Source organism: Lepidochelys kempii, chromosome 5 (genome assembly GCF_965140285.1).
Source record: "Lepidochelys kempii isolate rLepKem1 chromosome 5, rLepKem1.hap1, whole genome shotgun sequence".
In the NCBI taxonomy this organism is placed as follows: Eukaryota; Metazoa; Chordata; order Testudines; family Cheloniidae; genus Lepidochelys; species Lepidochelys kempii.
In genome coordinates this window covers 47,111,390-47,134,864 of record NC_136384.1, presented here as the reverse complement: position 1 = coordinate 47,134,864, position 23,475 = coordinate 47,111,390, and the positions used below count along the sequence as shown (strand labels likewise).

Sequence of the window (23,475 nt, the reverse complement as noted above, 5' to 3'; positions counted from 1 at the left end):
AGGTTTGGAAAACTCCTAAACAGCTGTGGAGGGCTCAGTTCCTGTAGTTTATCAGAAAAGAAAATTTAAGAGGCTACCTGATCAGTCTATAAGTACCTACATTGGCAGAAATTACCTGATTTCAGGGAATTCTTTGAACTTGCAGACCAACATCATGAGATCCAGTTGTTGGAAGATAAAGTTTTTTAAACATTCAAATGGCAAACAAGATGTAAATTTTTGTCAGGAAGGGTAATTTACCATTGGGACAAATGACCAAGGGACGTGGCTAATACATCACTTGGGAGTATTTAAGATTGGATGTCTTTCTGAAAGATGCTGTAGCTCAATCACAAGTTTTTGCATTTGATGTTGCTCATTTACGTTGCAAAGACGAATAATTTTGTCAGTTGCAGGAATTACTGGGTGAATTCTATCGTCTGTGTTATGTAGGAGATTAGAAGATTATCAAGGCAGATCCTTCAAGTCTTAAAATCAATGACTTGTTTTCTGGAAGGATTGTGAGACTCACAGGCAGGTGGCCAGCAATAGGAGCAGATTTCAACTGGATTAGAGGTAGAGTAATCGTAGCTGCACTGGTATGGCTTTGGGGATGCTTTTGGCACAGTTATTGCTGGTGGCTTGCCCGATTGGAAAGCTGACTAGATCACCCACACCTCTAGATAATGTGCTTAGTTTGCATATGGCAAAGGACAGAGCTACATGTCCCCTGTAAATGGCTGACACTTGAGTCCACGTTGTCTTACTAGTTCACCTAGTGGCTGCATGTAGATGTTGAATAGGACCAAAAAGAGAATTGAGCCTTTATGTGTGTCTTCACAAGTGAGGGATCTAGCAGCAGATGCTCAGTTTCCTATCACTATTGCTTGGGTGCATCCTTCCCTGAGGCACTTAAACCATTTTAGCATGTTACCATGGACTCCTTCTACCTCTCTCAAGGTAGACAAATGTCAACTGCTGCAGAGAGGCCCAGGAGAATGAGAATGGATGTGTGCCTTCTATTCATTGAAAGGCAGGCATCCCTGTAATACCAGAGCAGAGGCCTGGAGAAATTCTTTGTTTCAAGATTTTGTTTTCCACTATGTGCTCAAGTTTCCAACCCTGTCTCTTCATCTGATGCAGAGTGCTAGAAAGGCAAGGAGATCTGTGTTTAATGAGGAAGGGACATTTGGGGACAAGTGCATCAATGACCAAGACTCTCATATGATTCACTAGATCCTCTGTTCCTTGCCCTGTGGTTAGAATCCTGCTGTCCTTTAGCATGCTTTTTTGATGGAGTCCATGGGTCTTAGACCTTCGGCCTTGATTTGACTACAGTCTAGTTGCTTGTCAGAGCTCTTATCACTGCTACAGTGACCTAAGGCTCTGCTCTAGACAGACTTGGGTTTGCTATAAACATCAAATCCGAAGCCCAGGTCCAGGGTGCGACTGGCTGAAGCGGGTTGCACCAGAGGACCTGTGCAAGAGAGGTAAGTGAGAAGGTTCAGGGTTTTAGATCTGTGGCAATAACATGAATGTTGAAATGTATGTCACACCCATTGCCAGCCAACTACCTGAGAGCTCCTTTTGGAACGGTGTAGTCTTTGGTCTGTCACCAAGGAGCACCAGATCAGTTCGTTTTGGCTTATGGTGGCTGCTTCTGGGGCCAGAAGGGCTCAGCTCTGGCCTGGTCCCTGCCTGGCCTGGTGGGGCCAGAAAATTCCCTTCCCTGAGCGGAGCGTATATCCGGCGTCAGCTCTGTCCTTTCCCGCACTGAGGGACTCCCGGCAGCAGGGTGAGGGGACACAGGTGGCGCCGCCCTTCCTTCCCCCTCTCCCTGGGACACGGGGGTTGGCCGGCGGGGCAGTGTCAGGGGTTCCCCAGGACGCCGGAGCAGGGGAGCCGGGCAGCCTGTTGCACGCACGTCCCGCCAGGGGGACGGAGAGGAGCGGGGCTCTGCCGTCTGCGCCTGTGACAGTGGGAGTGACCGCCTCCGCCGCTCTGCCTTCCCCCGCCTGCGGGGCCGCTTATAACCCCCCTCGCCGCCGCACGTCTCTTTCCTGCTGCGCTCAGGGAGCCGCGGGCGGGCGGCGGCGCGGCAGCTTGCAGAGCCCCCGGCCCGGCGGGCCAGGCAGCCATGGGGAGGCAGCTGCTGCTACTCGGCGGGCTCGCCCTGCTCGGCCCCCTGCTCGCCTTCTCCGCGCCGGCGAACGGTGAGTCCCGCGCCGCGCATCCCTCACCTTCCGATCCCGGGCGGTCCAGGGCCCCGCCGCTGTGAGCGAGGCGCTGACCGCTGGTGACGGGGCTGGAGGGCCTGAGCCGAGAGGGGCTCCCCCGTAGTAACCAACGCGCGGGATTTGCTGGGGCTGCAGTGAGAGTCACTGGGCAGGATCTCCCTGAGCGCCTGCGGACGAGGGAGCTCTGCCCGCTCCTGCATCCGACACAGCTGCTCAGAACCCTGGCTTCCTTTCCTGCCTTCTCCCTTGTTTCTCCTGACATCGCTCCTAGCGGCTCCAGGACCAGCCGATTTGATAATGACTAGACTTAATCCCCGCCTCTCCCCATAGACAACAGGAGGGCTTGTTTATTTAAGGGACAATGTGGTTACATTGTGCTTAGCTGTGTTCCCCCACCACTTTAGAGAGACAACGTGGGGGAGTTGATATCTTTTTACGGGACCCACTGCGGTTGGTGAGAGAAGCTTTGGAGCTACCCAGAGCTCTTCTTCGGGTGTGGGAAAGTTACCCACAGAAGTTGGCCCAGTGACCCCTTCCCCCCCCCCTTGTCTCCCTAATGTCCTGGAAAAACACAAGGCTGCAAAAACTCTGTAGACAATATCTCCTTAACATTCTGTGGCAGTTGACTGGGGAGTCAGGAGACCTGAATATTCTTCCTGCCTCTATTACTGACTACTTGTCTAACCTAAATCTTTTAATTTCCCTGAACTTCAGTTTCTCTAACGAAAAGGAGGATAGGATTAAAATTCAAAATAATCTGGAGAACTGGTCTGAAGTAAATAGGATGAAATTCAGTAAGGACACATGCAAAGTACTCCATTTGGAAAGGAACAATCAACTTCACACATACAAAATGGGAAATGACTGCCTAGGCAGGAGTACTAGGGAAAGGGATCTGGGGGGTATAGGGGATCACAAACGAAATATGAGTCAACAATGTAACGCTGTTGGGGGGAAAAAAGCAAACTTCATTCTGGGCTATATCAGCAGGAATGTTATAAACAAAACGTGAGAATTCTTCCACTCTAATCTGCATGGATAAGGCCTCAACTGGAAGTATTGTGTCCAGTCCTGGGCATAACATTTCAGGAAAGATGTGGACAGGGGAAAGCAGCAAAAATGATTAAAGGTCTAGTAAACATGACCCATGTGGAAAGATTGAAAAAAATCAATTTGTTTAGTCTGGAGAAGAGAAGACTGGGGAGGAAGATAACGGTATTCAAGTACATAAAAGGTTGTTATAAAGAAGAGCAGGGGTGGCCAACCTGTGGCTCCAGAGCTCCATGCAGCTCTTCAGAAGTTAATATGCGGTTTCTTGCATAGGTGCAGACTCCGGGGCTGGAGCTACAGGTGCCAACTTTCCACTGCTCAACCCCGGGCCCTGCCCCCACTCCACCCTTTACCCCAAGGCCCCCGCTCCTTCCTGCCCCCCCCGAACCTGCTGCACCCTTGCTCCTCCCCCCTCCATCCCAGACCTTCCTGTACACTGCGAAACAGCTGATCACAGCAGGAAGGAAGGGAGAGGTGTTGATCGGCAGGGCTGCTGGCGGGCAGGAAGTGCTGGCGGGAGGGCTGCTGATGTTACTGTGGGTCTTTGGCAATGTACATTAGTAAATTCTGGATCCTTCTCAGGCTCAGGTTGGCCACCCCTGAAGAAGAGGGTGAAAAATTGCTCTCCTTAACCTCTGAAGATAGGACAAGAAGAAATGGGCTTAAATTGCAGCAAGAGAGGTTTAGGTTGAACATTAGGAAAAATTTCCTAACCATCAAGGTAGTTAAGCACTGGAACAAATTGCCTAAGGAGGCTGTGGCATTTCCATCACTGGAGTCTTTTGAGAACAGGTTAAACAAAACCCTAGCCTCAGTTTTGCCAGAAGATGGGAATGGGCAACAGGAGATGGATCACTTGATGATTACCTGTTCTGTTCATTCCCTCTGAATCACCTGGCATTGGCCATTGTCGGAAGACAGGATACTGGTCTAGATGGACCTTTGGTCTGATCCAGTATGGCCGTTCTTATGTTCTATACACCTATCCGAAATGGTCTAGTTGTTACTTAGCCCTGCCTTGAGTGCAGGGGTCTGGATTAGATGACCTATTGAGGTCCTTCCAGACCTACACTTTTATTATTATATAAAATGGGAATAACGTTGCTTAACTGCCTTGTTAAAGGATTTTTAGATCTACAGATCTTGCAGCTTGGCCAATAAAGACAGACTAATCAGTTCCACTTACTAGTTCTCCTGCATCAGTGTTACCCTATCTGAGTTGCAAACACTATAACAGAACCTTTAAATTAAAAAAACCCCAGTTTTCATTGACGAAAATAAATGACCATTCTAGTAGCACAAGTTTTTCCATTGATACTGTGCCTCTATGTGGATGATACTGCATCAAATTGTCAGTTGCGAATATGGCAATAGGAGTACTTAATCAATTCTTGTCATCAATGAAAATTTGATACATGGAGGTGCGTGTGTGTGTATGTTTTGTCTGTTTGAAAAGCTTTTATTATGGATTTAGATCTCATTTTACCTTGAGGTTTAAACATTTAGTTCATACAATTTAGGTTAAATTTACTGTTTTAGGATAAGATTGGGTAGAGTTTTAGTTTTTAGGATGATCTGCTTTAGCAGTTTTCTGTGTATTTCTGTCATCATTGTATGATGGTGATAGGAATAAATGCTATTTTTAAAGCATATTTTTATTGATGATATAAGTTTAACATACATCAGACATTTCAACAGTAACATAAAATCGTTTTAAAATATATTTTAAATGACATAGGTCTAAATCATTGTCAGAATCTGACAATGTCAGAGCTATTCTGTGAACAAAATTAATTAGACTTTGATTCAACTAGTGCTTCCTGAGTATGTGATAAACAGAAGCTATATGACAAGGTGTTTACTGTATGACATTTTTAAAATTATATTTTCCCTGGAAGGTGTTTATTATATTTTATGACTATCTTTCCAGTGTAAAAAGAAAAGGAGTACTTGTGGCACCTTAGAGACTAACAAATTTATTTGAGCGTAAGCTTTCATGAGCTACAGCTCAATTCATCGGATGTACGGCTGCTACTCTGAAATCTGTTTCCAGTGTAGGATCTTTAGATTGCCACTGAGTGGTGTAAACCTAAAAGAAATTTAGTTAAAATCTATGCCAAGTAATGCCAGTATAAAAATATTGTTGAATGTTGCTTTTCACTGTACAGAAACAGTAAATGTGGGTCCCTGTAACTCACTCCAAAAAAGATATAAATTATGTAACAGTTTGACTGTTAAAGGGCATTCATGGAGTAGAATAATGTATAATTCTTATTTATTGTATCTTATAAAAAGAATTATAATGCTACATTTTACAGAATTAAAAAGGTAGTTATCAAGTTACATGGAAAAACATTAGCCTTTTTGTCCCACTAAACAGAAATCATTAAATGGTTACCATTTCTCAGAAGGTTTACTGTTACAAAAGCAATCCTCTTTCTTCTGTCATACAGAACTATACTTCACCCAAACCTTTGAACTTCCTTATTTTGTTTGTGTACACTACTAAATTGCCAAAGAATTAGTTATGTACATATTGAATATGCTAATCAATTCAATAATACCGTGGGGGGCTGGAAAAAGGGCTTAGAGCCTTTCACCAAGAGGCCACAGGTATGAATGCAGATATAGGCAATAGTGATCAAAAGTCACTCTTGAGGAGCTGATGATTGTTCAGTCACCTGTGTAAAATGAGGTAGTTATTTGCCACCGTGTTCAGGTTTCCACATCACAAAAGCGGTATTACAGCTAGCATAGATTGTGAATTCCTTAGGGTATGGTTTTTGCTTTTGTCTGTAAAGTGCCATGCACATTTATGGCACTATATAAATAGCTTACAATTTTGTTCTGAAAGTCACAAGGTGGGTGAAGTAGTATCTTTTACTGGGACAACTTCTGTTGATGTTTTGAGCTGCACAGAGCTCTTCTTCAGATTCTGGCAGTCAGGCCAAGAAATTAATCTATTGGAGTCTGAATTACCCTTCCATCTTTGGAGAAGGATCTGTTCTGAACAGGTTATAAGTATATTGGTGTGGCAGAGTGGGGAAGTTTGTACTGCTTGTGGTGCACTTGTTCTGTGGATGAACTGGATCGATTTCCAGTGCTGCAAATACAATGCTTTCATAAAAAAGGAAGTTAACTTGAAAAAAATGCATAAATATACCTAAATGTAGTCAGTCCAGAGAATTGGTGGAAAGATTTCAAGAACTTAACTTTGATATACCTGAAAAGGTAATTCTTAAATGTTTAACTGAAAACTTTTGTTCAAAGGATGATTTTAAGCAAGGCTCTTCAGCAGTAAGAAACAAGTTTAAAAATGAGAGTTTTTGCTATTTTATCAGATAAATAAGTGAAAAACTTAGAAAAATTGAATTGTTTTATACTTTTCAGATATATCCATCTGCTTCCCTCTAAAAACTTTGTCTGTTATGGAGTCTTGAAAATTCAACTTGCCAAGGGCAAGTAGGTTTTTAGTGTGTTTGATGGATATTAGTTTTTTCATAATTAACTACTACAATATAGGGTGAGCAAATAGATGTGTCTGGGGAAGTACATTTTCAAGGTGGTTTGAAAAGCATTAGTGTTAGGGGTAGAAAGGCATCTTTCTTCCCTGCTGAGTGTCAATAATGATAGTGATTTTGAGTCTTCCAACTTTTGTCTCCTTTTTATGGTTTTTACCTTTTCTTGTCTTGTTCTTCTCATATGGCCATACTCAAATAGTAGCACTTCAGACCTGGAGATGGCTTTAAAGAGAAAATCACAAAGATAACACAGTCAGAGTCAGTTTCTGTTTTGCAGACAGCTCCATGTGTAAAGATCTGCTTTGATGAGCAGGGGGTTGGACTAGATGACCTCCTGAGGTCCCTTCCAACCCTGATATTCTAAGATGTGGCTTTTGTTTTTGTTGCTCCCCCAAAGATGGAATAAAAAACTGAGGCTATGTCTACATTACGCAGCTTTTAGTGACACGGCAGTGTAGCTGCTGTTTGTTGGCAGGAGAAAGGTCTCCTGCCAACAAAGAAGTTCCACCCCCGCAAGAGAGCGCTTCTGCTGACAATGCTCTGTTCACACTTTTCATCAGTAACACTTTTTTTTTTTTTTGGGGGGGGGGGTGTTTTGTTTAAGATCCCTGAGCGACAGAAGTTTTTCTGACAAAGTTCTAGTGTAGACAATGGCTGATATACTAATCAGGAGGGCCAGCAATATTTGCTAGACCCATCATATTGCACTTTATGGAATACAGTGCAATATGTGTTTTAAAAAAATAAATACAAAGGATTTTGAGAACACTTATTTGAGCCCTGTACATCTCTTCAGCAGATCCCAATTTGAGAACCTGTGCCAAGATCACAGGCAACTAGAAATATCATACTGATACTAAGCTTTATTTACTTACAAAAGTCCTTATTAGAAGCAGAGGAATAACCGTATAAACCAGTGTTTCAGCTGCACAGCAGCTAGAGCAAGATGGAATATTTCATCCTGCTCTTTCTCAGCTGCCAGCAAACTTTTCTAATTCCATTGTCCAAACATTTTATTATATGCTAGCAGTCCTGTCATATTAGCAAGGATAACATCACAGACAGTCATGATCATCAAGGGATTGTGACCTCTTCCAAAGAATTGGATAAGAGCTTAGAGAAAGCAGGGATAATTATTTCAGTGATATAATGCCATGACTGTAACTATTGAAAGATTTGAATTCTCCTCCAAGATTATTTGTATTATTAAGAATAGTGAAATAAAGTATGATCAAATAAATATAAATCATGTAACTTTCCATTTTTCAAACTCATTGCCTAAGGCAGTGGTTCTCAAACTTTTGTATTGGTGATCCCTTTCACACAGCAAGTTTCTGAGTATAACCCCTCCCCCCTTAAATATAAAAAAAGTTTTTAATTTATCGCTATTATAAATGCTGGAGGCAAAGCAGGGTTTGGGGGTGGAGGCTGACAGCTTGCAACCCCCACGTAATAACCTTGTGGCCCCCTGAGGGGCCTCAGGTATGTGATAGGATAGGAAACTAGCGTAGCTATGGATATTTATAGTAGTTTTCAAATGGTTTCAGTACAACTACTGTATTCTTGGTAGCTTTGTTGTGATATCCCATTGTGTCTGATATCCCACTGTCTATGCAGAGTTCTTTGTTTCCTGGTGATCCCGCGAAGGCCTCATGCTTCAGATCAGGGTTCAGTCTTTTTTTTTATTATTATGACATGTAAGAGCTTTCATTCTCCCCTCCCCCTTTCCTTTTGCTGACACAAGCCTCAGAAATCTTCTGAATAGCTTCAATTTTCTACAAAGGCCTCATGCTTCAGGTCAGGGTTCAGCAGAATCTTTTTTTTTTATTCTGACATCATGTAAAAGCTTTTATCCCCCCCACCCCCTTTTGCTGACACAAGCCTCAGAAATCTTCTGAATGTCCTCACTTTTCTGCTTGAGCACTACTGCTTTTAAAGGTTTCAGAGGAGCAGCCTTGTTAGTCTGTATCCGCAAAAAGAACAGGAGTACTTGTGGCACCTTAGAAACTAACCAGTTTATTGCAGCATAAGCTTTTGTGGGCTACAACTCACTTCATCAGATGCATAGAATGGAACATATAGTAAGAAGATAGATAGATAGATAGATATACTGTGACAAAGCTCTGTCCTTGCCTCCGTGGGTCCCAACGTTTCCTGGCGGATTTCACTAGCCTCAGAGGCTCACTGTGACCCTCCACGTAACCCATCTCTCTCTAGAGACCAGGGTCACAGTCTACTGAGCCATTTTCATCATAAGCCAGCGAGGGAGGTGAGGAGAAGTTATCCTTCCTGCGCAGTCTCTGTTGTCTCCCAGTCTCAGTGATTAATCAGGGGGCAAAGGTGAGGGGGAGGAAACCCAGGCCCACCCTCTACTCTGGGCTCCAGCCCAGGGACCCTAATAGTATCAGCTATGGTAGCTGACCTTTTGGAAACATGACATGTACAATTCCCTGGGCTACTTCCCCCACAGCAGCCCTCACTACCTCAAGCTCCACTTCACCCTTACCTCAGGGCCTCCTTCCTTGTGCCTGATGTGGTGTGTACTACACAGCCTCTCCAACAGCGCAACTTCCTCCCACAGCTCCTGACATGCACACCCACCTGACTGACTGGGAGGCTTTTAAATAGTTTCAGCCAGCCCCTGATTGGCTTCAGGTGTCCCAATCAACCTAGCGGTCTCCCTGGAAAGTTCTTAATTGGCCCCAGGTGTCTTAATTGACCTGGAGCAGCTGCTATTTCACTTATCCTGGTACCAAGGATTTGTTTAGCCTGGAGCTACTATATCTATCTCCCACTACTTTTCCATAGCCATCTGGCCTTGCCCCGTCACAATACATACAGATAAGTTGGAAGTTGCCATACAAACTGTGAGAGGCTAATTAGTTAAGATGAGCTATTATCAGCAGAAGAAAAAAAACTTTTGTAGTGATAATCAAGATGGCCCATTTAGACAGTTGACAAGAAGGTGTGAGGATACTTACCTTAGGGAAATGGATTCAATATGTGTAATGACCAACCACTCCCAGTCTCGATTCAAACCCAAGTTAATGGGTTATTTAAAATAAATGCAGACATGAAACTTTTTCTATCCTGAACTTCCAATTTTCCTTTTTATCTTGTACAGCACCATGCACATTGTCGGGGCTTAACAAATTATCACTGTAACCCTTTTGCTAGGTGGTGTCGGCAGCAATAAAGGCAATGTTCAATATCTCTGAGGTTTTCTCAGCATTACAAAACAGAACTGACTAGAGCTCCACCCAAGAAGTTTGGGAAAACTAAACACACCCCTTGGTGCCTCAAAGAAGCAATACTTCCCCACTCACAAGCACTGAGTCTGTGTATAACAAAATACAACTTTTATTAAAATGGAGAGGGATTTCATCACTAATTAGGAAAAATCGTGCAACAATAATTCAAAAGCATTCAAACCACAAGTAAACACCCACACACAGTATCTTGGATGGTAGTATTTTGCCTCAGTTTCCCACCTTGGGGCGTGAAAGTCTGACAGATGAACGTCCCTTTAACAAACCACTCCCCTTTCCCTCTGCTGCACCCAAGTCACAGCTGGTTATCCAAAGTTAGCAAAGTCCCAGAGTTCAGGGGTGTATTCGTACGGGTTCACCTCCCACCCCTGAAAGGGGGCGCCAAGCAATGCTTCTGCTGCTGTTGCTCCCGCTGCTTGCTGCTGCCTCTGCTGTGGTTCATTGCTGTCACGTTTATCTCTGCTGCTGCATGCTGCTGCCACCTCTACCTCTCGCCACAATGGTACGTTCTTAGGCTCTATCACTTAGCCCCATTCTCAGTGATTTCACTAGACAGCGGGGAGCCTTGCTACTGCTGCACCTTCTGCACTGTCTTTCACCAGGTCTATAGTTCAGACTCCTGGACCTGCTTATCAGTGATTTCAGCTTTGGCAATCACTGGGCAGAAACAAGAACTCTCAATTAAGTTAGATCAGCTCAAAGGAGGGTCAGTTGATCTCTAGGACACTTTAAACAGAGTCCACACCACCAAGTAGGAATACCTGTCCTCACCTCCTCTGACTTTCACTTGACTTTGGCATCACTGCCCCCCGGGTTAATGAGTGAGGTTAAATTTAGAGTGACCCCCCCCCACACACACACGGTAAAGCAGCATTCTGTACAGTTCTGCTACCTTTTAGTCGTACTGTTAAGATAGGAACATTTTATTACATGTGTGCTCAAGACAAAAATGTCTTCCCTATAGCAGACTTCAGTGCAGAGATTCCCTAACTGTCATTTAAATTCAGGATTGAGACACAGGTCAAAATTCTGTACTAAACACAGTAGAACACATGGAGGTGTTATTCACTGCTCTGTTGATAAGGTTGAATTGAGTTTTGCACTTAAAGAAGGAATTAAACCTCTTTGTATGAAGAATACATTGTCGTTTCCCCCAAATTAGAGTACTTTTTGAGTACAGAATTAATTTTCTGAAAATGAACAAGTAATTAGAGTTAAAATTAATTTTAAAATGGATCCTTAAAGAAAAGTGATCTGTCTGACCTTTTTTTTGTCCTGAATGATACAGCCAATGCAATCTGTTTTGTAGACTCTTAAAACTTTCCATGTAGTTAAAATTCATTTAAATCTTGTACATAAGCTACATAAATTAGCTAAGCTATTAACAATTGTATTAATTGTAATCGTTATATGAATTGTAGGCAAGTTTAACTGTTCAGGTCAACTCTTAACTACAGACATCATGACATCAGAGGAACTCAATCAGTCATCACCCATCCTCTATTGGTAATTTCCATGCTACAGTTCTTTTGGTTGCAATGAATCAGTAGTGTGAAAGAGATTGGACTCATGTTGAGACTTCTCATTGGTAGATGACTAAGCCCCAGCTGTCACTGCTTGTTAAAGGTTCTGCAGCCACATGCTAGCTTGGACATCAATGGATGAAAAACTGTCCATAGACTTCAGAGTAGCAGCCGTGTTAATCTGTATCCGCAAAAAAAAAAAAAAAAAAAAAAGGAGTACTTGTGGCACCTTAGAGACTAACAAATATATTTGAGCACAAGCTTTCGTGTGCTACAGTTCACTTCATCTTGACTTCTCTGTGGAGTCCTTTAAAGTGCAGAGACATTAGGACTTGAGTTTGTCCTCTACCCCAGGTTCCCACTCCACATAGCACTGATCTGGCTAATTCAGCCCCCTTCACCAAACACAGCTCTTCTTTTCCTCTTCCCTCCATCAAGCTCCCACACATTGCTGCTCCCCACATTCCCACTCAGCTCACATGCAGCCATAGCTCTCCTTCCCTGGGCTCTACATGCTGCTGTTTGCTGATGTTGAGGGAGGTGAGGAGGACAGTGAGGTGGGGTTTAAGGGTCAGATTAACCAATACTCTGTGCTGCTCTGGTGATGCAAAGCAGCTGTAAATCCAGTGTAACTGGCCAGTGTGTTTGTGAAACAGGAAAGAAAAAAAATTTTTGCACTGATAACAGTGGAATTGAAGTCCTGTATCCACAGAGCAGGTGTGCAGTGCAGATACCAGAAGCGTCTTCACACTCTTTCACAATACGTCCCTCAACCCTGACCTGGAAGAATAATCTCTAGGCATGAGAAGTTTAATTCTTGTCCTGTCTATTGCAACCAGTACCCAGGGGTGTCATTTGTGACAGAAGTTAAGTACAGGACTGAAATCACCTGTGTGTTTCACATGGGCCTCGGAACAGTTGTCAGATAGTTAAAACTTACAAGCCTGTGTTGACTGGAAGTGGTGAACTTAGAGCAGTTCTTTTTCAAGGCCATCCAGCCACCCTGACTAATCTTTAAAAATAACGTGAAAAGATCCTGAGATGCATCATCCCCTACTCTGATCTCAACCTTCTGTGAGTCTAAAGTGGTCAGCATGTCAGGCTGAGCAGAGTCTATTGGTCCTCTCTCCTGCACATCCTGTTTAAAAAGGAGTACTTGTGGCACCTTAGAGACTAACAAATTTATTTTGCGAATACAGACTAACACAGCTGCTACTCTGAAACCCATTTTTAAAGAGGCATGTCTGCTTGCCATGTGTTCTCCAGGGACACTTCAGCCCACTCCCCCAGTCCTGCTGGTACCCCCTCCATAGACAGCCATTATTCCTTAGCGGTGGGGCAGTAGCTGAGTCATGCAAAATTTATTAGGGCTTGTCTACATGGGAAAATTGACTGGAATAGCTATTGCAGAATAGCTCCCTGTGTGGACACTCTTAGGCCTGGTCTATACTTAAGTTAAATCAGCATAACTATGCGGCTTAAGGGTATGAAAAATTCACATCCCATGAGCACCGTAGCTATGCCAACTTAATCCCCAGTGTAGATGTGGCTAGGTCAGTGGAAGAATGCTTCAGTTGACCTAGCTACCATTGCTTAGAGAGGTGGATTACCTACAATGACAGAAAAACCCCTTCTGACACTATAGGAAACACATGCTACATTGCCTCAGCAGCACAACTGTAGGACAGTGCTATAGAGTAGACATGGCCTTATTCCAAAGAGGATTAAGCTAAATCAGAAAAAGGCCCTCTGAGCATGGGAGCTATTGCACAGTAGCAGTTTTGATCCATTTCCCCTTGTAGACAAGCCCTTAGACGTATTCAATATATAATACAAAATGGAATCAATAATTTGTTACAAATCTATCACATTCTGCCAAAGAACCCTCTCCTGATTCCTACTTCCCTGTCAGAGTCACTGAACCATGCTGCAGAATGCCTCCATTATGTTTTAAAAGTGCCCCAGGAGCTTCCCAAATGCACAAAAAGTCTGTGTAAGCCCCATAGCCATTCCCTTATGGTAACAAATACAATTGTAAAATTATTTAAGTTGAATTTATGTCGATCTTATGATGAAAACAAGGGTAAAAGCCACTCCGTTGGGATGGGACTACGCAAGGCATGACTTTTTGTCCCATTCCAGTGACAAAGGGAGGGGAAACCTATATGGGGGTGAATGAGACTTTTGCCTTCTCTGGAAGAATATCCTGATCATTTGAAATTTTATAACTGTTTTGGTGGCAGGATCCTATTTAAACTTAATATTTCAGTGGAAAGTACTCTCTTCTGGCTATGTGCTTGTCATTACTATTGCTCCTAATGGGAGTTTTATGCATGAGTATCAAGGAAACACTAGACCCCCTCTGACACAACTGTAGGAAGATTCTGGCAAAGCTAGTCAAAGGGTAATAGGATTTATTAATTGTGTTACCACGGCACCTAGAGGCCCCAACCAAGATCAGGGCCTCATTGAGCGTGGCACATATATATACATACACACCAGCCGCACACATCAGTCCCTTGTCCTAAAGAGCTTACAATATAAACAGAGAACAGATAAAGGGAGGGGAGAGAGGAAGTATCCAAATCTTACAGATGCGTAACTGGGGCAAAGAGAGATTAAGCAACTTGTCAAATGTCATGTAGCTGTAGGCAATCTCTAGCAGCACCAGGAATTGAAAATGGATCTCCAGAGTCCCAGTGCAATGATGTAACCACACCACCATCCTTCCTCTTGGTAAATAGTTTTCTAGCTTGCAAATAGTATGCAAATATCTTGCCTACTAATCTTCATGTTTTTTATTTCTCAGACACCACTTCCTGGAATGGCACACACCGGTTAAGAACCTTTGCATCTTATCACAAAGATGACAACTATGAACATATACCTTTTCAAGACATCGACAGTGATACTGAAAGTGATTTAGAAGTTGGATCAGGATTAAGCAATCTAACTAGAGCCAATCAAACTAAAGCACAAACAAGATTCATCTCTCATGATGCTAAAAGATACCTGACTAGTCAATGGTTGACTCGTTTTGTTCCTTCAGTTTACACTTTAGTGGTTATGCTGAGTCTCCCTCTGAATATTACAGCAATACTTGTGTTCCTGATAAAAATGAAAATTAAAAAGCCAGCTACAGTATACATGCTGAATCTGGCCTCTGCAGATGTATTGTTTGTAAGTGTGCTTCCTTTTAAGATCGCATACCATTTTTCTGGAAACAACTGGGTGTTCGGACCTGAAATGTGTCGGCTCATCACCGCTGCCTTCTACTGTAACATGTACTGTTCGGTACTGCTGATGACTGTTATTAGCATTGATCGTTTCTTAGCCGTGGTGTATCCTATGCAATCTCTCTCATGGCGTACATTAATGCGTGCCTCGTTGATCTGCTTTACCATATGGCTTATAGCCATAGTTGGTGTTATACCAATTCTCATCACAGAGCAAACTATGAAAATATCTGAGTTAAACATTACAACCTGCCATGATGTGCTAAAAGAATCTGAACTTAAGAGATATTACCATAATTTCTTCACCATTTTCTCTTCCATTTTCTTTTTTGTGCCATTAATAATTTCTTCTGTCTGTTATGTGTGTATTATCCGATGTCTTATCTCTTCTAATATTGTTGCAAAACAAAGTAAGAAGACACGTGCTTTACTCTTGTCTGCCGCTGTTTTCTCTATTTTTATTATTTGTTTTGGACCAACAAATGTCCTTTTATTAATTCATTACTTATCTTTTCCTTACAACCACCAGTTAGAATACATCTATTTTGCCTATCTCCTCTGTGCTTGTATCAGCAGTGTAAGCTGCTGCATTGATCCTTTGATTTATTACTACGCTTCCTCTGAGTGTCAGAGACAGGTTGGCAATCTCTTGTGCTGTAAAGAGAGTTCTGAACCTACCAGTAGTAGCAGCAGTGGTCAGTTAATGGCTAGGACCAGTAGAAGGGATACCTGCTCCAGTAATCAGAGTAACAGTGTCTACAAGAAGTTGCTAACATAATGTTTTTGGATAAATGTACATCATACATTCTTTGAAGATTTTATACAGCTTCAGTAAAAATACCCTATTGTATCCAAGAATTGCACAATTTGGGGCAGATCTTAACTGAGACATATAGTAGGGTAGATTCATTACAGTAATACATAATTCTAAACACAAAACAGGAATCTGTGTATTTATATGTATATAGGTGAAATGGGAGGAAGCAATATAAAGAACTTTTATAAAAGCTGTTGGATATTATTTTCAGATAAATCCAAGCAAACCCTTTTAAGATTTGCAGTTCAGTCTATTGTAAAATTCTGTGAAATATTTCCTGTTTTAGCATTTTAAACAACCCCAAAATTGTTTCTATACTTATAACTGAAATGTATCAAATCATCTCTCCATTATATTGTGAATGAAATGAAAATGGTTTACCAGCCAAGCTATTTTTTCAATGTCATTATTTATAGGTTTAGCTATACAATTAAGTTTTTGAATATCATTGTGCATTTTTGGGGATCTCAGAGTGTGGATACTGCATTTCTCCATGTTTTACATAGAAGTTTATGAAGTGGATTTTAACAAACAAAAGCCAGTTTTGACAATCGAGCTTGTCAGATAAAAAAAATGCACGGCAGCTAGGACTACCTTTTGTATCATAGTTCTCACATAATATCATTGAACTTGCCACTGGAAAAAAAACTCTTGTAGGGTCCCTGGTTTAGACCATGCTACCATTAGAGCAAAATTTCCCCAAAAGTCAATGTTAATATGCATCCACAAAAATTGACACTTCAAAATAAGCATTTTCACATGCTATTGCTCTGTCTGCGTGCATTACCATGCATTTGTACTCTTTTTATACCACTTGGCACCTACTGTTTTGCAACTTACAAATGCCTTTTTTCCTGTATGCAATGTAAGTAGGCCACATCACTTAGAAGTTTGTCCTCTATCCCACATGAGAGCAAGTCTGAGCAGTTTTGAAATAGTTCATGTTAAGTTTGTTATAAATGTTTAGTTCCAGAGCCAGCCTCATCCTGCATGTATAGCATCATTTTACTTTAAAGTGTTACTATGTGCTTATAGCACAAAGTAACAGGACATCTGTTCTGAAAATGAACTGTATAGATAATAGGACTTAATTTGGTTTCTCTTTTCCAATACAGTGACAACAATGAGGATCATGTAAATTTTGTAACAGCAGATTGTCAATAAACAGCATTAGCTTGCCATATTCAGAGTGAATAAAGTCCCCTGTCCATTACAAAAGAGAGAGAAAGAAATAAATTTAACTTTCAAGCAGGTACTGTGAAAATGGCAAACTCCTGCCCAAACGTAATTTATTTTACCTTTTTTCCTTTTGTGATGGAGTTAAACTTGTTTGCTGCAAATATTGAGCACTAGTCCTCTCCTGATTGATGAGTCTTCCTGTGTTTCCATGCTTGAGGATGGGGATTGCTTCTTCATTTTACCATGTGTTAATTGGACATTTGTTTCAGTATCCTAACACTTTGTTTGATACTGGTTTATTTTTAGAAATTCAGAAGAGTCTGTGTAGTCAGTTTCAGTAGGTGAAGAAGTACACGCTGAAAGGAAAGGAAATGTATTTTGGAAATGGCTTGTCATCATAATGGGAATTCTGTTTTCTTCCTTTCAGTCTGTCTTTGGATAAAATTACATGAAACTAGACATTTCCTTAAACACCACCAATTCAACTGTATTTTATGAAGCTGCATGCTTTTCTAACTGTGTAGTTTTACAGACTTAAGTAAAATCTGTAAATATTTAGCATTTTTGTATGTTATTTTATAATTCCCTGGATTAATCAAGTAGACTAATCCATATTTTATCACTTCATGGAAATCGTAATATAATACAGGACATAACTGTTTAATTTTTTTAACACTTTGGAACTTCAGTTACTTTGAACTAATAATAAACATGTAAACTTCCTCTGATGTGTGTGATTGACTCCACAGTGCAACTAAGATTTCTATACTGGAGTCCAACCATGCATTCTTTGAGCACTTAAAACTCCTTCTGACATCTGTGAGGGTTTTGGGTGTGCAAGGAATGTGGGATTGGACCCTTTATGGGTTTCCCAAATACAAACATTGCAGAACAATCCTTTGGCGTTTCCTCAGCCCAGATGTGTCTTTGTATAATGGATCTACTACATGTAGTGAAATTCTATCCTTATAGGATGATACTGCACCTACAATCACATTTTTTTATTAGGGTTACATAATGTCATGGGTTCCAGTCCCAAACCAATTTGTGGATATTTTAACTAACACTAGCATGTTCAAGGATTTATTTTAACAAAACTGACGTGCCCATCCCACACATGACGTGCTCTTACATAGGTGGTTTCACAATAAAAACATCACAGGGTGGAATAAGTACACATCAGCAAATAAAATAAAACAGCTCCACAGCAGGCATAATAATTAGGGCTGTCAAGCGCAGTTAACTCATGCGATTAACTAAAAAAATTAATCGTGATTAATCTCAGTTTTAATAGCACTGTTAATGGAATACCAATTGAAATTTTAAAAATATTTTGGATGTTTTTCTACACTTTCATATATATTGTATTCTGTGTTGTATTGAAATCAAAATGTATATTATTTATTACAAATATTTGCACTGTAAAAATGATAAACAAAAGAAATAGTATTTTTCAATTCACATCCTACAAGTACTGTAGTGCAATCTTTGTCATGAAAGTGCAACTTACAAATGTAGAATTTTTTTTTACATAACTGCACTCAAAAACAAAACTATGTAAAACTTCTGAGCCTACAAGTCCACTCAGTCCTACTTCTTGTTCAGCCAATCGCTAAGACAAACAAGTTTGTTTACATGTATAGGAGATAATGCTGCCCTCTTCTATTTTACAAAGTCACCAGAAAGTGAGAACAGGCATTTGCATGGCACTTTTGTAGCCGGCATTGGAATGTATTTACATGCCAGATATGCTAAACATTCGTATGCCCCTTCATGCTTCAGCCACCATTCCAGAGGACATACTTCCATACTGATGATGATCGTTTAAAAAAAATGCATTAATTAAATTTGTGACTGAACTCCTTGGGGGAGAATTTTATGTCTCCTGCTCTGTTTTACCCGCATTCTGCCATATATTTCATGTTATAGCAGTCTCGAATGATGACCCAGCACATGTTCTTCATTTTAAGAACACTTTCACTACAGATTTGACAAAACGCAAAGAAGGCACCAATGTGAGATTTCTAAGGATAGCTACAGCACTTGACCCAAGGTTTAAGAATCTGAAGTGCCTTCCAAAATCTGAGAGGGACAAGGTGTGGAGCATGCCTTCAGAAGTCTTAAAAGAGCAACACTCCAATGTAGAAACTACAGAACCACCAAAAAGAAAATCAACCTTCTGCTGGTGGCATCTGACTCAGATAATGAAAATGAACATGCGTCGATCCGCACTGCTTTGGATTGTTATCAAGCAGAACCCGTCATCAGCCTGGATGCCACATATCCCCTGGAATGGTGGTTGAAGCATGAAAGGACATATGAATCTTAAGCAGATCTGGCACATAAATATCTTGCGACTGCGGCTACAACAGTGCCATACGAATGCCTGTTCTCACTTTCAGATGACACTGTAAACAAATCTCCTGTAAATGTAAACAAACTCACTTGAGCGATTGGCTGAACAAGAAGTAGGACTGAGTGGACTTGCAGGCTCTAAAATTTTACATTGTTTTATTTTTGAATCCAGTTTTTTTTGTACATAATTCTACATTTGTAAGTTCAGTTTTCATGGTAAAGAGATTGAACTACAGTACTTGGATTAGGTGAATTGAAAATACTATTTTTTTTACAGTGCAAATGTTTGTAATAAAAAAATATGAAGTGAGCACTGTACATTTTGTATTCTGTGTTGTAATTGAAATAAATTTAAAAATGTAGAAAACATCCAAAAATATTTAAATAAATGGTACTCTATTATTGTTTAATAATGCGATTGATTTTTTTTTAAATTGCTTGACAGTCCTAAAATAATTAACCTTGCAACCACTTCTTCCCCAAATACTGGGGTTGGGGCTGAGGCACTTGCAGCCTGGAAAATAGTAAATCCAGGCTACAGCAGACCAAGTGTGGAACTGAATTCCAGTGAATTCATGGAGAATGGATGAGATGTTATACTTGTAGTAACTTCCACTCATATTGGAGAGGTGTCCAAATCAGCAACTACTCTCAGCTCCCTGTAGCAAAGGGGTGAGAGCGAGAAGGGAAAAAACAGCTGTCTCCTCCCCATAGCCCATGAAAGGGCACAATAGCAAAGATCCCACAACAGTCTGGACTCTGATTCTCTGTCGACATGCCCAAGAGATCTGCCTTCTCCCCATGACTAAGAGCTGTGAAAAGGAACTTTTTGTGGTAGAGAGCTGTGGTGCTGGGCTCTACAAAAAAGAACCAAAACCAAACCTTCAAACAAACACACACACACACAATGTTGGTGCTTGGCTTATAAGATCCTGCCTGGCACATAGATGCGGATGAAAAATGAACTGGCCCAGGTAGGGTAAAATTTTCAAAGGGACTTAGGAATCTGTGTCTCATTCCAACTCAGAGACTTGGCGTGTAAGGGTATGTCTATGCTACGAAATTAGGTCAAATTTATAGAAGTCGGTTTTGTAGAAAGCGTTTTTATACAGTTGATTGTGTGTGTCCCCACACAAATGCTCTAAGTGCACGTAGTCGGTGGAGTGTGTCCACAGTACCGAGGCAGCCGTCGACTTCCAGAGTGTTGCACTGTGGGTGGCTATCCCACAGTTCCCGCAGTCTCTGCCGCCCATTTGAATTCTGGGTAGAAATCCCAGTGCCTGATGGGGCTAAAACATTGTCGCAGGTGGTTCTGGATACATATTGTCAGGCCCCCGTTCCCTCCCTCCCTCCGTGGAAGCAAGGGCAGACAATTGTTTTGCGCCTTTTTTCTTGAGTTACCTGTGCAGACGCCATACCACGGCAAGCATGGAGCCCACTCAGCTAACCATCACCGTATGTCTCCTGGGTGCTGGCAGACGTGGTACTGCATTGCTACACAGCAGCAGTTTATTGCCTTTTGGCAGCAGACAGTGCAGTATGACTGGTAGCCGTTGTCGACATAGTCCTGGGTGCTCTTTTAACCGGGCACCTGGGCAAACATGGGAGTGACTCAGCCAGGTCATTTCCCTTGTTTCGTCTCATGGCGATTGAGTCCTACTGGCAGTGCACTGTCTTTTAATCTGCAGCTAGTAGAAGATGATGGCCAGTAGTCATACTGCACCGTCTTCTGCCGAGCACCCAGGAGATGATGATGGCTAGCAGGCGTACTGCACAATCTGCTGCCTGCTGCCAGCAAGATGTATAGAGATAGATGAAGTGGCTCAAAACAAGAAATAGACCAGATTTGTTTTGTATTCATTTTCTCCTCCCTCCCTCCCTCTGTGAAATCAACGGCCTGCTAAACCCAGTTTTGAGTTCTATCCTTGAGGGGGCCATTCAGTTTCTCGCAAAGCCACCCCCTCTGTTGATTTTAATTCCCTGTAAGCCACCACTGTAAGCCATGTCGTCAGTCGCCCCTTCCTCTGTCAGGGCAATGGCAGACAATCGTTCTGCGCCTTTTTTCTGTGCAGACGCCATACCACAGCAAGCATGGAGCCCACTCAGGTCACTTTGGCAATTAGGAGCACATTAAACACCACACACATTATCCAGCAGTATATGCAGCACCAGAACCTGGCAAAGCGATACCGGGCGAGTAGACGACGTCAGCGCGGTGATGAGAGTGATGAGGACAAGGACACAGACTTCTCTCAAAGCATGGGCCATGGCAATGTGGGCATCATGGTGCTAATGGGGCAGGCTCATGAGATGGAACGCCAATTCTGGGCCCAGGAAACAAGCACAGACTGGTGGGACTGCATAGTGTTGCAGGTCTGGGACGATTCCCAGTGGTTGCGAAACTTCTGCATGTGTAAGGGCACTTTCATGGAACTTTGTGACTTGTTTTCCCCTGCCCTGAGGCACAAGAATACCAAGATGAAAGCAGCCCTCACAGTTGAGAAGCGAGTGGCGATAGCCCTGTGGAAGCTTGCAACGCCAGACAGCTACCGGTCAGTCGGGAATCAATTTGGAGTGGGCAAATCTACTGTGGGGGCTGCTGTGATGCAAGTAGCCAATGGAATCACTGAGCTGCTGATATCAAGGGTAGTGACCCTGGGAAATGTGCAGGTCATAGTGGATGGCTTTGCTGCAATGGGATTCCCTAACTGTGGTGGGGCCATAGACGGAACCCATATCCCTATCTTGGCACCGGAGCACCAAGCCGGCGAGTACATAAACCACAAGGAGTACTTTTCAATAGTGCTGCAAGCACTGGTGGATCACATGGGATGTTTCACCAACATCAACGTGGGAGGGCCAGGAAAGGTACATGATGCTTGCATCTTCAGGAACTCTGGTCTGTTTCAAAAGCTGCAGGAAGGGACTTTATTCCCAGACCAGAAAATAACCGTTGGGGATGTTGAAATGCCTATACTTATCCTTGGGGACCCAGCCTACCCCTTAATGCCATGGCTTATGAAGCCATACACAGGCAGCCTGGACAGTAGTCAGGAGCTGTTCAACTACAGGCTGAGCAAGTGCAGAATGGTGGTAGAATGTGCATTTGGACGTTTAAAAGTGCGCTGATGCAGTTTACTGACTCGGTTAGACCTCAGCGAAACCAATATTCTGACTAGTATTACTGCTTGCAGTGCGCTCCTCAATATCTGTGAGAGTAAGGGGGAGACGTTTATGGCGGGGTGGGAGGTTGAGGCAAATCGCCTGGCTGCTGGTTACACACAGCCAGACACCAGGGCGGTTAGAAGAGCACAGGAGGGCGTGGTGCTCATCAGAGAAGCTTTGAAAACGTTTCATGACTGGCCAGGCTAAGGTGTGAAAGTTCTGTTTGTTTCTCCTTGATGAAACCCTCCGCCCCTTGGTTCACTCTACTTCCCTGTAAGCTAACCACCCTCTCCTCCTCCCTTCAATCACCGCTTGCAGAGGCAATAAAGTCATTGTTGCTTCACATTCATGCATTCTTTATTAATTCATCACACAAATAGGGGGATAGCTACTAAGGTAGCCCAGGAGGGGTGGTGGAGGAGAGAAGCACCAGGAGGGGTGGTGGAGGAGGGAAGGACAAGGCCTCACAGCACTTTAAAAGTTTAAAACTTTAAAACTTATTGAATGCCAGCCTTCTGTTGCTTGGGCAATCCTCTGGGGTGGAGTGGCTGGGTGGCCAGAGGCCCCCATACCACATTCTTGGGAGTCTGGGTGAGGAGGCTATGGAACTTGGGGAGGAGGGCGGTTGGTTACCCAGGGGCTGTAGCGGCAGTCTATGCTCCAGCTGCCTTTCCTGCAGCTCAACCATACGCTGGAGCATATTAGTTTGATCCTCCAGCAGCCTCAGCATTGAATCCTGCCTCCTTTCATTACGCTGCCGCCACCTTTCAGCTTCAGCCCTCTCTTCAGCCCGCCACTTACTCTCTTCAGCCCGCCACCTCTCCTCCTGGTTATTTTGTGCTTTCCTGCACTCTGACATTGTCTGCCTCCATGCATTCATCTGTGCTCTGTCAGTGTGGGAGGACAGCATGAGCTCAGAGAACATTTCATCGCAAATGCGTTTTTTTCGCCTTCTAATCTTTGCTAGTCTCTGGGAAGGAGAAGATCCTGTGATTTTTGAAACACATGCAGCTGGTGGAGAGAAAAAAAGGGACAGTGGTATTTAAAAAGACATTTTATAGAACAATGGGTACACTCTTTCACGGTAAACCTTGCTGTTAACATTACATACACAGCACATGTGCTTTCATTCCAAGGTCGCATT

The 23,475-nt window shown here is 42.6% G+C and overlaps 1 protein-coding gene across 1 annotated transcript; it reads left to right on the top strand.

The window, feature by feature from the left end:
* The first annotated feature begins 1,932 nt into the window (after positions 1 to 1,932).
* F2R (coagulation factor II thrombin receptor) lies at positions 1,933 to 17,534 on the top strand. Its single transcript, XM_073344190.2, has 2 exons — positions 1,933 to 2,192; positions 14,389 to 17,534. The coding sequence occupies exons 1-2, from the start codon at positions 2,117 to 2,119 to the stop codon at positions 15,591 to 15,593; spliced, it is 1,281 nt and encodes a 426-aa protein (XP_073200291.1). The 5' UTR covers positions 1,933 to 2,116; the 3' UTR covers positions 15,594 to 17,534.
* The last annotated feature ends 5,941 nt before the right edge of the window (positions 17,535 to 23,475 follow it).

Bases quoted from the DNA above. Each gene is read 5' to 3' on its own strand.
- F2R (XM_073344190.2), top strand. From the start codon at position 2,117: ATGGGGAGGCAGCTGCTGCTACTCGGCGGGCTCGCCCTGCTCGGCCCC. The intron at 2,193-14,388 runs GTGAGTCCCGCG...TTTATTTCTCAG, and splicing joins CTTCTCCGCGCCGGCGAACG to ACACCACTTCCTGGAATGGC.